Consider the following 14,404-nt stretch of genomic DNA (forward strand, 5'->3'; position numbering starts at 1 on the left):
TTTTTTTCTATATAAACCATGTTGGCCCAAGAGAAGGTGCGCAGGTAAGATTTGTTTTTTTGGCTATTGCCACAAGTGAACAAATCCACCAACTTCTGACGTCAGTCTCAAATGTTGCCAGTTGCCACTTAAAGAAGGCTATGCTCTTTTTGTACTGTTGTACTTGGAACCAAATCACAAGAATTCAAATATTCGATGCAAATTTCACTGCCATTTGTATGTTTCAGTTGTCTGTTGCACGGATTAATCCTTTCTCCAGCCTAATTATTGGTTGATTAAGATATCTTAATAGCACATAAGTAGCTTCTGCAACCTTGTTAATGATGCTGTTTATCATCAGATCAGACAGGTAAAGCAACTGCGAGGCAGAGTTACATTCGCTGGCAAGTGGACCCACACGCCATCGGGTTGTCTTTTAACGTGCGCTTAAACGCAGCTTCACCGCGCCTGACAGGCGACCGTTCCCCCGCCAGTGGTATAACTGAAAATAAAAGTCTGTCAGGGGCTCAGGCGCAATCCATCCCGAAAAAGTACAAGCCCTTAAAAATATTAGCACCTCACCCCTCGGGGTGATTCAAAATCCGCGCCCTGGTCCCCCCGTCCCGTCCCTCCTCCATCCTCTTCTAAAAATCCAATCTTTGTTCCACTGGTCGCTCTCTCGCTGTCCCCAAGCTTCCCCTCCCCCTTCCCCCGGGCCCCAAAACCCTAACCCTAGCCCCCAGACCGAGCTCCGGCGCCGAGCCCCGCCCCCGCAACCGCACCGGGAGATGGACGGCGGCGGGACGCATCGCACGCCGGAGGACGTGTTCCGGGACTTCCGCGCGCGGCGGGCCGGCATGATCAAGGCGCTCACCACCGGTAAGTGCTCTTTTTCGTCCTTTCACCCACACGGAATTTTTTAGGTATTTTTTTGGGTGTCTCTGAGGCACCAGAGGCTTTGGTCGGTTTGTTTCTGGGTGGCTGATTGGTTTCGTTTGTTGGGTTTTGCAGACGTGGAGAAGTTCTACCAGCAGTGCGACCCAGGTGAGCTCGCGTTCTCCTCTGATATGCCGTCCTTGGGCCTCGAATTCGCTCGATTCGGTGCCGTTCTTGGTTTTTTGTGCCGGAATGATGCGGTCTTTGGGGCGCTTGACTAAGAGGTTTTGTGTGATTTCCGTGTTCCTCACTGAAAGAAGGAACTTTTTGTGTGGATTTTTCTGTTTTTGGTCCTAATTTGGGATTGTTTTGCTTATCGCTTCGACCCCTCCGTGTTTTTGCGTGAATTTGCGTTTTGGTTGTTTCTGTGTTGGTTTTGGTGGTTCTTGTTTTCGATCTACTAGCAGATTAGTTTCCTATTAACAAAGAACACTTGAATTGAGAGAGCGAGGGAGGGGACTCTTTTTTTTTTGGGTGGGGTGGGGGTGGAGCTGATCTGCTTTTCTAATTGGATTGAATGACGTCTACCTGTACTGTTTTGAACCCAGAAGAGCACGAGAGTAAAAGTAGTGGCAAATGACCAAGTTGCCCATCTCATAGGAGGGTAATATTGGGCTTTCATTCAGGCAGAGGCACTAGAGAGATATCAGGGGAAAAAGAATAATAGGAAGGTCACTGAAGCATAAGATGGCTACCACAGTCACAAAGTAACTCCTTACTTTGGTACAATATAGGTTCCCTAGGCATCCAAGTGGAACCGTCCTTTTATTATTATTATTTTTACTTAGGAAGGTCACTGAAGCATAAGATGGCTACCACAGTCACAAAGGAACTCTTATTTTGGTCCAATAGGTTTCCTAGCATCCAAGTGGAACCGTCCTTTTATTATTATTATTTTTATTTCCAGTATGCTTTTTTTGGGAAAAATTGACTTCCAGTATAACCAAACAGTTTTTACTGTTTTGACCCATAAGTTCTTTAACATTTTGATTGCAGAGAAAGAGAATCTGTGTTTGTATGGTCTTCCCAACGAAACGTGGGAAGTGAACTTGCCCGCAGAGGAGGTTCCTCCTGAACTTCCAGAACCAGCTCTGGGAATTAATTTTGCTCGTGACGGAATGGATGAGAAAGATTGGCTGTCACTTGTTGCGGTGCATAGTGATGCTTGGCTGCTGGCTGTGGCCTTTTATTTTGGAGCAAGATTTGGGTTTGACAAAGAATCCAGGTACTGTATTTGCTGCTCTGTCTGTTTCTTATGGTTCTTTCGTGTGATTGTATCCAATCTTGTTATCATATTGTACCTTATGTGCTATTCTTAGTAGTGGCGCCTCTATTCTTGTTGTTATTATCATCGAAGTTTTTTCGTATCATTGTTTGCATCGATTTTGTTGGCAATCTAAAGTTAATTTGGTCATCAGAGTCCTGCAAATTATTAAGGAGCACATTTTGTTAATACTAATTTTGATGTTTTGTTCTAGTTTTGTTTCATGTAGTGATCCATAAAAATGCTATGTTGTTCAATATGCAATAAATTGTGTATCTTCGATCTCGTTGTGGATACTATCTCGGTCCAAAATACTTGCCCCTTGTTATCACTTTAATGCATAAATTAACAATCAAAATGTATCTTGGAGACATGCGCTGTCAACAAAACATAAAGTATTTAGACTACATGGAGTATTAATAGCTTTTAGCCTTTTACCACCCCTATATGGGAATCAAATGAGCTTGATGATGTAGAGGAATGTGGTTGCTTGAAGTATTTGCTTGTTATATTTTGGTTGTGTAGTAATTTTTATTGTATTTGAGTTAATGTGTGATAGAATGAGTTAGCTTTGGCCCATCAGGAGTTTGTTTCTGTACATAGATAACCTTGACCTTCTAGGTCAGTTTGAGCTGCTATTCTGAAATGCCCTCGAATGTGTGACATGGTATCAGTGTCCCTACTGAGGGATGGGATCCTAGTTTTCACATGCTACCATTGACGTCAGAGCTGTGCTACTTGTGTTGTGCCTTCATTGTCAGTCCTCTGGTTGGAGTCGATCTTGTTTCTACCAGCCCTAGCCTATTTTTTCTGCTTCTCTCAGTTGGCTATTGAGCCCAGATCATCGCATCAACTTCTCTGATAGTATAATCTCCCCATGCAGCTGGGCACCTTCGCCATGCAAGATTGCTGCCATTGCTTCATATTTAGTAGCTACTGCTTGGTCTCTCTTTTACTTTGTACTTGATCGTTACTATTTTGTCTATTGTTGATGCTGCTTCGTGATCCATCAATCAAGATTGCTGGTTTGAGGTGTTGTCTGCACACTACTGTTTCTCTATTCTGTCATGGTTTCTTCTCCTTTTGGCTCGCTAGAGTTCTGATGTGAAGCTAATGGGAAAATAACACGAATGGTTGTTTGCCATTCTTATGATCCTCTACAAAATATTGCTTCCCGGTACATTGATAGAACATTGAAGGAATGATTCTTTTGAGTAGTTAGTCTCACTTGTTTTCATTGTTATAGACTATTCCTTCTCTTCAATAGCAAGACTTCTACAGTTCATTCGGTTCCAATTTGCGTATAGTTATTACGACAGTGCAGCGAGGCGCGACGACCCACCACCTTCACACCTTTATATCGGTTATGACGTGCGGTGTTGCGACGCCATACACACATCAAGTCTAGGATATTAAGAAATTTTTATTGGCAATGTAACTGTAGCACAAAAGTAATGTCTAGGATATTAGGAAATTAAATTAGCAATGCAAATGTAGCACGAAAGTCATACAACTCTCTCATCTCTCGAAGTTTCAAATCTGCCATCTCTTAAAAGTCATCCAATGCAAAGTCATCAAGATCGTTAGATGCTATCACATTCTCTACATCATCTTCAATAACATCCATTGATTGTTCACCATAATAATCTACATCATCATCATCCAAAATGATGTCCTCTTTCTCTTCGTCTTCTTTATTTGTCGAGTGTGGCTCATATTCTTCAACCACTCTTGGTGTAGGTATTGCACGACAAGTGTAGGTCCTAGGAAGGTTATGACCTTGAAGCTCATGTGATGTTTCATCAACTTGGTCCCATGTGAGGCCCTCACAACCATGAGCACTTGAGGTTGGATCGTTGAGTCTTTGGATCGTATGACTTGGCCTTCAGTTTTGGATCAACCATCATTTAACTTTGCCTTCCGTTTTGGATTAGTCTTTGGATCATATGAAGCGTCAGAGGCCCCATGCTTAAAGTCACTTTATCAACAATATTCTGCAAAAATGTGGCCAAAACAAAAAAAAAGTTACCAATTTGGCTCAACAACAGTCCGCGCAAAGAGGGTAGTTGACTCGGTGGCGGACAGCGCAAACGGACAAGTGGATGATCGAATGGGTAGCGACGTAGGAAGGCGGGCTGCATAGGGAGGGTGAATAGGGGGTGGCCGATTTGGATCCGGGAACAGGGCAACAACAACGTTGGAAAGGCGGCTTGGTGGCGGGCCGCGCAGGCAAACGGGCGGGTGACCGTTTCGACGGTGGCAACGTAGGGAAAGGATGGTGGTTCGACTAGGGTTTGCTTCTGCAGAATAAGCAGGTCAATGCTTTTCCGAACTGAATAACAGGTCAGTGCCTTTCCGACTATGGTACCCACCACAAAGCACGGCAACGCCACAGAGTGCCACAACGACGCCACATGGATGCCACACCTATATGGCGAATGCCATACACTTTCACGCTGTGGCGAAGAGAAATCCAATGCCGTGATGTTATATAGGTGCTATGGTGTTGCTATATCGACATTCTTGTTGGGAACTAGCGTCGCCAATAGAGTGGTAGGCCTTTGGACCCAGAGGAATCTGAAGGCTAGAGGAAAATGTACACAAAGTGGAGAAGCCTTTGTCACCCGTCATGTCAGTTACAATTACATCTTATTATTTATATGTTGTACTCAACTATTCCTTGTTACAGTTTACGAGATTATCCCTCTAACTGCCACATGCTCGGCATATTCGAGAGTATTACGGTACTTTCCTAAGTACATCCAGATTATTTATGATCTTGCTCTTCATGGTCTTCGGTCGCTACCAATGGTCCCCTTCGACCATGCCTTTGCCCTTTGCTCCGTCTTCATGCAGGACCTACGTCACCCTTTGCTTGGACCTCTGAAGGTCTCCGCTCGGCTACACCTTTGGTGTCCCTTCAGGCCACTCCCTTGTGGCGTCAAGCGAAGCCCTTCGGCTAAGCTCCAAAGGCCCAATGAAGGCTTCGCTCGTCCAAGCTGTCAGAACCGTTCCTTTGGCGCGGAGAGTCCGAAGGGTTCCTTTGGCTTGCTGAAGGGTTCCTGCAACATGACAGATCCATGGTAACTGTAAGTCTTGTTAGTTTGCGGCATCTACGAAGGTCTTCGACCTGATAATTATGATTCGCGGAGGTCCGTGGCATCCGTAGAGGTCCGAAGGAGCATGTGAGATCATTCCCCAACAGCTCTAATAATTATGATTTGGCGTCAAATGAATTAATGGCCCCATCTCCATACCTGACATGTAAGAACTGTGCATAGTTTTACATTTACAAGTTTGCAGTTTTGTTTGTATGGATTTGTGATATGACTTTGATCAGAGTTCCAACTGCTACACGCACGATTGCTTCCTCACACATAGTTCCATAGATGGAGGATGCTCTTGCCAAGCTATAGTTGATGAGACATGTCTTCGTTTGGCTGCTCATTAACTCCTAGTGGATGTTCTTTTTCACCTGTCCAATGTTACCCTTTAGAACTGAAACATCAAAAAGATATCTTGTGCAATAGGCTTGATCATGAGAATCAATGCCATAGCATTAGAAGGATTAGAAGGATCATTAGCCATGATCTTCTTTCGCTACACTCTAGCTCTAGTTATATCATTTTGTAAGCATCTTCAACTTATATGATCTAGCTTCTCTTCTTTGAGTCAAGACTATGGATATACCTGGATCATTTTAGGAGTCCAACTGCTCATTACTCATAGTCAGGTATTGTTGACACATTTTGCATTTTTTATTCATGGTCGATGCCACTTTGGTCATGCTCTACTACAAGCATCTTGTATCTAGACAGCTGATGGTACACTGCCTATTTCTTGTCATGGCACACTTCACACTCATTTTATTGCACTTGGTGTTGCTTATGTGCCTAGTTTGTCAATGAATCTTATGCCTGTTGGTCAGCTTACAAATATGAAGGATTTTCTTGGATTGGATGAGAATGGTTGTTGGGTATAGGATTGTCGAATAGGAGTCCTTCCTAGAGCTAGCTGTTATTGCAGGTGATCTCAGGGGATGTATGCATATTTTCTCATGCTTCCAAACACTTGTTATCTGAGCAAGGCACTCTTCCCCAGCTTTTGTTTGTTGTTGCCCACACTTAGGATGGTGTTGTTAAGCATTAACATCGTGACATATCTCTGCCTCTTATATTCCCCGCATTTTTTTATGAAATTGGCCCCACTATTGTTTTTGATACAATCTTCAGCCATCATCTGTCTAGCAAGGTTGATGTGCGAGTGAATGTCTTATGTTCCCCTCCACATTATGATCATCATTGTATTTTTATTTATGCCTGTTATTTCCTTCTTTCTCATGGGCAAACCAAATTTTCTTCTCAGTGTATTGAGTGTCTTTGTTGGTTACAGCCTTGAGCACAAAGGGCTATCATGTTATGATCCTTTTACTCATCTTATTTGTTCTATCAGGTTATGATCCTTCGACTCATTGTATTTGTTTCTCGTGATGCATCCACACTCTTCATCTTATTTGGTCTATCCTTTGTTTTGGGATGCATCCACACTCTTCATGTTCTTCATTTCCTGCTGATGCGCCTTATATATGAATCCACATGGTTATAATGGATGCTTGTTTCTCATTATTTTTTCAATCAATTTCGCTTCATAACATTGTCGTTAGGATAGATGGGGGACCTTACTCCCCAATGATAGATTCAGAGCATACTCTGGCCGTGTCAGGCATGCAAACTTCATTACGCGCTTAAGCAGTTATAGTCTCAATGCTGAACTACTTTGTTCCTAGAATCATGAGAAACTGCAAATTAGTTTGATACAATGTGGCATGTGCAGTTCACATAATTTGTTAGGATTAGGGCCTATTTGGAACACATTAATTTTGCAAGAATTTCACGATATTCCTGCAATCTGCTAAATGCTATATGTGGCATAGTTTTGGCATTAGTTTATCGTCCGGGCAGCAAAACCGCTATAGCTATTCTGTAACCTGCTATTTGAAACATTGGTTAGTTATGTTTTTATTAACGTAGTGTACAATTCCTAGGTATTGGGTTGGGAAAAAGAGATGTTCTTTTGCCCACTTGAATCAAGAATCTAACATAATGTACTATAATCTATCTGTTTATAGTATTTTTTTGGTTTTTATGTTGCTAGTAGGTCTAATCTTAGATTTGATTCCTAACAGGGTTCATGGTGCAATCTTGCTTTAATTCAACTTAACACATAAACAGGTAGCCAGGAGATGTACATGCCACACTAAGGGAAAATACTTATCTGCAAATTATTAATTAGGAACAGGAGTACATACACCCTTTGTTTTGCAACAGAAAGTCCAATCCTACTTTGCATACAGAAGGCACCAAATCTAAATAGTAGTTACTGGGATCAGGCTACACATGTTATGTGCGGAAAGTATTACAGCCGCCGCAATAAGAGGAAGGGGGCGACGACAATAGTAGGAGCCAATCCGGTCTAGGAGATAAGTTTCCTTTTGGATGAAAGTTAAGTTTGGTAGGAAATAGATTTGATTTGGTTTGAGAGAAGATTGAGTTAGTTTCCAATTCAGCAGGAGTTAAGTTAGGAAGGTTAAGATTTGGAGTTGATTTGTGTAAAATCCTCCCTATATAAGGAGAGGTGCTATTCATAATAAAGCAATCAATTAGGAGTCCACATTCACCCTCTATTCTCTCTCTACCCCTAGCCGAACTCCTCTCAGCTTTCTCTTCCAGCAGTACCATGACGGGGAGGCGGTGACGAGATTGGCCTCGCTATCCCGTCAATCATAGCTACAACCTCCGCAATCCACTACCATCCACAAGCCATAATATCTTGGTATCAGGATTAGACTTTCTCCGCAATCCTCCGCCATGCTCGGTTCCGATGATGAAGCTTCCACAACTGACCAAACTACACTAGACATTATACTACATAAGCTAACAAGGCTGGACGACACGCTGCACAACATCGACAACCATCAATGGGCACATCACCTCGCCATCGCATGCTTGGAAGCTTAGCGCGACACCTCGTTGTCGTCATGTTCACTAGTAAGTGATGGCCTACTAGTCAATCCGCATGCCGACAGGGTCACTGGCGACTAGACGTTGGCTCACGCGTAGATGACCACGACTCTGACTGTCTCCCTCATATGCACAAACTCGACTTCCCCAAGTACAACGGGAAGGATAATCCCCTACTGTATCTTAACTGGTGCGAGCAATTCTTCCGAGGAGTACGAACCAACGAGGACAAGGTTTGTTGGGCGGTGTTCCACCTGACCGACCGCGCCCAGCAGTGGTACATGCACCTGGAGCGCGAAGAAGGCATGTTGTCTTGGATCTGCTTCATCGAGCTTCGCAATCTTCGCTTCCGACCATCTCTGCGCGACAACCCCTTGGGCGAGTTGGCACCTTGCCGCCGCACCGGGTCCATCTCGACTACTACGATCGCTTCCTTCAAACTCTTGGCTCATGTTGGTCCCCTCATGGCATCTCAACAGGTGCAACTCTTTACTGTTCGGTTGCAGGGGCCCATGAGTATTGACGTCCAACTGTAGAACCCTCGAACCTTGGAGGTTGCCATGAGCCTGGTGTGCTCTTTTGAGCGTCGAGAATAGATGGTCCAAGCGAGCGGACACACGCTTTGTGTTGTGTGCCGCCTGTCACTCCCACAGACCAGCCTCGACACCAGTATCCTAGCTTCAGCTGACACGCCACAATCATCCATAGCCAATGTGGTCAGCCGCACGGTGAAGCGGTTGCCACAAGTTGAGATGGGTGACCATCGTCGTCGCGGTCTCTGCTTCAATTGTGACGAACAATACGTGCGTGGCCATAAAAAGTCGTGCAGCGGCTCATCCTCCGCGAGTTGGGTGACGATGACGGCAATAGTGATGACAACATTGACGACGACACCGCACATCTCGTTGCACGCGATCTTCGGCGTCTATAAGGCTAATACCATGCAGGTGCAGTGCAACATTGGCGGTGGTGTTAATCGCTTTGTTGGACTCGGGCTCCACCAACAACTTCATGTCGGAGTTTGCATCAGCGTGCACCGGTCTTTTGTTCCGGGAACGCAGGATTCTGCATTGCGTGGTGGCCAATGGCGAATGAGTGCCTTGTTCTGGTGTTCTACGCTGAGTTGCTTTCTCCATCGCCACTTACGAATTTCAAGCAGACCTCTTCATCCTTCCATTGAGGGCTATGACGTGGTCCTCAACACATAGTAGCTCGCGACCTTGGGGTTAATTCTCTAGTGGACTTTGGTTGCCTCTCCATATCTTTCGACATGGACCAGAGAAGCAGGTTCGGCCAGTGCAGGCTCGGCCGTGTGCACTAGGCGCAATCTATCGGAGGACCTGCTGACTGTTTGGAGACGTCTTCACCGAGCCAAGCGGTCTGCCCCGTCAGCGCGCCCGGGACCACCACATCCACCTGGTGCCTGGGATTGAGTCGGTCGCAGTCCGCCCGTATCACTAGTCGGTGTCCCACAAGGACGAGCTGCAGTGCCAGTGCCACACCCTGGAGGAGCAGGGCCTCATCAAGCGCAACACATCGACCTTCTTCGCACCAATGCTCCTCATCAAGAAGGCAGACGGGACATGGCATGTGTGTGTCGACTATTGCGCCCTCAACGACCAGACGGTAAAGGGCAATGTCCCCATCCCAGTGGTCGACGAGCTGCTGGACGAGCTTCGCGGTACCTAATTCTTCTCCAAGCTTGACCTACGCCTCGGCTACCACCAAGTGCACATGCATCCCACCGACGTGGCCAAGATGGTGTTTTGGACGCATGAAGGGTTGTACGAGTTCCTGGTGATGCTGTTCGCCCTCACGAATGCTCTGGCGACATTCTAGGCGCTGATGAATGAGGTTTTGCACCCTACCTCTGCCGCTTCATCCTTGTCTTTTTCGACAACGTACTTGTCTACAACCTGTCATGGTCGGCTCATCTACAACACCTTCGGGCCGTGTTGACTCTCCTGCACCACCACAAGCTCTTCGTCAAGCACTCCAAGTGTTCCTTCAATGAGGAATCAGTGGCTTATTTAGCCCACACGTGGTTTCGACACTCAACGTTGGCATGGACTTTGACAAGATCAAGGTAGTGGCCGATTGGCCGCCACCACAATCACCATGCACGTTGCACAACTTCCTAGGATTGGTCGGCTACTACAGGTGCTTCATTAAGGACTTCAACCGGCTAGTAGCTCCCCTGACCCAATTACTCAAGGAGGGCTTAAACAAGTAGGCAGATATGGCGCTCCAGGCTCTCAAGCAAGCTCTCATGATCGGGCCAGTGCTTGCGTTACCCGACTTTGCGCGGCCATTTGTGGTGGAGTATGATGTGTCGGGCTCAGGATTCGGCGTGATGCTACATCAGGAAGACGGGCCCATCGCTTTTTTCAGCCGCGCCATCAGCCCACGCACAAGCACCTCGCAACTTACGAACGAGAGCTGATCGGTCTTGTACAAGCCATCCGTCATTAGCAGCCTTACTTATGAGGGAGGTTGTTCAGCGCCGAAATTGATCACTAGAGCCTCAAGTTCCTCTTGGACCAACGTCTCATCACGATTCCCTAACATCACTGGGTAAGCAAATTGTTGGGCTTTGATTTCAGAGTGGAGTATAAGCTAGGTTGCCTATAGTGGTTGATTCACTGCCAAGATGGGACACCGAGCTGGGGTTGGCTTTGGCCATCTCGGCGCCAAGCTTTGATCTCCTGGCACGGTTGCGGGTAGCAGCATCCACGAACCCGGCGTTGGTGGCACTTCGGGAGCAAATTGATGCTGGCACATTAGCGGAACTATAGGGCCTTACCGATGGCGTCATCACCTACAACTGACGTCTTTATCTACCGTCGTCATCCCCCTGCTCCTTGAGGTTTTGGCAGCAGCCCATGAGGACGGTCATGAAGGGGTCCAGACGGTGCTCCATCGACTATGTCGTGACTTCCACACGCCCAACACATGCACAAAGGTCCAAGAGTTCGTTCGCAGTTGTGTCATCTGCCAGAGGAACAAATGGAGCACCTATACCTAGCCGGCCTCCTCGTGCCATTACTCGTGCCATCAGCTGTCCGGACCGATGTCGCCATGGACTTCATTGAAGGTCTCATTGGGCTGCTCAAGAAGTATGTGGGCGACCCCCATGCAGCACCCTCATCCTTGCCACCAACTAACCACGGTGCCATTGTTCCTATTCCAAACGGTGCCATTGTTCCTATTCCAAACCGTGCAGTTAAAGTTCGGATGGCTCGTGGTGTTCGTCATATTTTAATTCAATGGCAAGGACAGCTGGCATCAGCCGCTTCATGGGAATATCTCCAATCCTTTCAGGAGCGGTATCCTGCTTTCCAGCTTTAGGACAAGCTATTTGTCGAGGAGCGGAGAGATGCTATGTGTGGAGAGTGTTACAACCGCTGCAATAAGAGGAAGCGGGCGGCGACAACAGTAGGAGCTAATCTGATCTAGGAGATAAGTTTCCTTTTGGATGAAGGTTAAGTTTGGTAAGAAATAGATTTGATTTGGTTAGAGATAAGATTGAGGTAGTTTCCAATTCAAGAGGAGTTAAGTTAGGAAGGTTAAGATTTGGAGTTGATTTGTGTAAAATCCAACCTATATAAGGAGAGATGCTATTCATAATAAAACAATCAATAAGAGTCCTAATTCTCTCTCTCTCTCTCTCTCTCTCTCTCCCTCTCTCTCCAGCCGAACTCCTCTCAGCTTTCCCTTCCAGCAGTACCACGACAAGGAGGCGGCGGCGAGATTGTCTCATCCTCCCTTCAATCACAGCTACAACCTCTGCAATCCACTACCATCCACAAGCCATAACAATACATATGCCTATTTTGTATACTACAACCATCCATCTCTTTTAAATCATTAAAATATGGAGGTGATCGGAACATTGCAATAGCTAGATTCTTGATTCACTTAATTTCCAAGAATATGGATGTATGTTCCTTCATAATAAAATGGATGTATGTTATCGAATGGAAGGTTTATGCTCCATAAACTGTGTTATTGTTATTTTATTTTTTGTGGCAAAATATTGATTCTGTATTGTAGATATGTTGAGTGTCATGTAAGGATGTGTTAACAGGTCAAAATAATATTTTGTAACTAATTATTTGGGATAGAAACCTCTATTACTTGATGGTATTTAAAATGACAAGGTCCTGGTTCAACATCTGGACAGGGGCTGCCTTAATGCCGAGTTGTTGTATCATTTTGAGTTTTGCCTTTCTTCTTAAATTAGTACAGAGGTTGTTTGACTTGTTTTCTTAGTTGAAGATTTGATCTTGAGGTCTTTGTATTGTACTTCTATGAACATTGCCTCAATTCCATTGCGCCCATCTTTCTTGACCTATTCCCTTTCCCTCTTAAGTGACGGTAAATTCCTCTATTTCCATTCAATGGAAGTTTTCGTTACAGCTGAAACAGAGGACTCTCCTCCCAGATTAGAAAATCTTAGCTATAGAATAGTAATTAAAATGTCCAGCAAGGTGGAGAAAGTCATTGAGGAGTCTTTATCCAACTGTTCTGAGCTTTGAGACCAGAGTTTGGTTCTTTCGGTATATGTCGTGTTGATCTATTCTATTCAAGTTGCTTACATTAATATGTAAGGCTTTTTGTGTAAGATCCGAGGCTTACGCAAATCATAAAATGGAGTACTTCTGATGTATCTTAGATTTGCAATTTTAAGGGTCCATAAGAACATTTGTCCAGCAAGGTGGAGAAAATCACAGAAGGGTTTCTACTATTCTTATGGATTTTCTTTTACTTAGTCAGCTACAATATAATCACCTTCTGTGATTTTATTGCAGGAAGCGGCTTTTTGTCATGATTAATAACCTCCCTACAATATATGAAGTTGTCACGGGTACTGCCAAGAAGCAAACTAAAGAAAAAAACCCCAAAAGCAGCAGCAAGAGCAATAAATCTGGCACAAAAGTAATGGTTCCTTTCATTTTGCTTTAACAATTTTGGCCTGAAATGAGCTCCTGACTTCGTTCACCTTTTTCTTTTGGCACTATACACATACAGCTGCCACGCCAGCCAGAACCCAACTCAAGGGGTTCTAAGATGCCACCTCCAAAGGATGAAGAAGATAGTGGAGGCGAGGAAGAGGAGGAAGAGGAAGATCATGAAAACACATTGTGTGGTGCATGTGGTGACAACTACGGACAGGACGAGTTCTGGATATGCTGTGACGCTTGCGAGACATGGTTCCATGGTAAGTGTGTCAAGATCACTCCTGCCAAGGCCGAGCACATCAAGCACTACAAGTGCCCGAACTGTAGCAGTAGTAGCAAGAGAGCCAGAGCATGATCGCTTATGCTTGAGAACCAAGAAGAATTTGACTCGCTGTGAACACCCACATGGGACAGAATGCCCAATGGATGTGCATTCAGTTGTTGCTTTCAGTGATAGGGCCAGCTGTAGGTCTTGATGTGTTGTTTGGTGTATGTCAGATATTTTAGATTTTCTATTGTTAGTAATTAGCATCTAACTGTAGTAGCCTGTATTTCTTCAAGCTTCCCGGTGCACCTGTACTAGTGTCAAAACTGTTCTAGATGTCAGTTGTGCGTTATGTCAGCGTGTAACATTGTTAGTTTGTTGAAAAGTTGTGTTGTTATTTCTCTAGGCTCATAATTTTCGCACACGAAGCTCTGGTGGATTTACCATCTTATATATTTCGAAAAGCTTTGTTCACTAGAGTCTATTTTGCACTTGCCATCTGATGGTTTGTGAATCTGTCCGGTTACAATGTACTAACTACTAAGGTAAACCAAAGTGTATATGCCCTATTCTCTGCAGATTTGTAATGGATCACCTGCACCTGCCAATATCATTGATCATGAACCCATGTTTCAATTTCAGCTGCATCATCTTTCCATCCAGCATATCAGGTATGCTTTTGAGGCAGCTTCTGACTGGCGTAGATCACAATCTAGTGGGGTTTGACTTTGATAGATTGGCTCCAGTTTGTCAATAGAACATACAAATTGGCAGGAGAGGAGAGGAGTGGACTGCATCGGATGCCCTGTGTAGTTCACAAGCATATCTGCATCCATCACCGTCTGCTTTTCGTTCTTTGCTCCTCTGCTGCTTTTCTTCCCGCCCTGGTTTTCTGTTCATGTCCACGCCTATCAAACTTTATCTTACACTCCGCCAACCTCGCCTTTATTGACTCGTCCAAGTTTATCCCGATTCTCCT

The 14,404-nt window shown here is 45.0% G+C and overlaps 1 protein-coding gene across 1 annotated transcript; it reads left to right on the top strand.

Moving 5' to 3' along the window:
• The first annotated feature begins 592 nt into the window (after positions 1-592).
• Positions 593-13,899, top strand: LOC133886608 (PHD finger protein ALFIN-LIKE 8). The gene is made up of 5 exons (XM_062326322.1): positions 593-858; positions 991-1,023; positions 1,912-2,140; positions 13,011-13,137; positions 13,231-13,899. Exons 1-5 carry the CDS (start codon positions 768-770, stop codon positions 13,513-13,515), a joined length of 765 nt encoding a protein of 254 aa, XP_062182306.1. The 5' UTR covers positions 593-767; the 3' UTR covers positions 13,516-13,899.
• The last annotated feature ends 505 nt before the right edge of the window (positions 13,900-14,404 follow it).

The sequence above is a fragment of the Phragmites australis genome, chromosome 12 (assembly GCF_958298935.1).
Source record: "Phragmites australis chromosome 12, lpPhrAust1.1, whole genome shotgun sequence".
Taxonomy (NCBI): domain Eukaryota; kingdom Viridiplantae; phylum Streptophyta; class Magnoliopsida; order Poales; family Poaceae; genus Phragmites; species Phragmites australis.

Coding starts and splice junctions, on each gene's coding strand:
- LOC133886608 (XM_062326322.1), top strand. CDS start 768: ATGGACGGCGGCGGGACGCATCGCACGCCGGAGGACGTGTTCCGGGAC. Junction 859..990: donor GATCAAGGCGCTCACCACCG/GTAAGTGCTCTT, acceptor TGGGTTTTGCAG/ACGTGGAGAAGTTCTACCAG. Junction 2,141..13,010: donor GGGTTTGACAAAGAATCCAG/GTACTGTATTTG, acceptor ATTTTATTGCAG/GAAGCGGCTTTTTGTCATGA.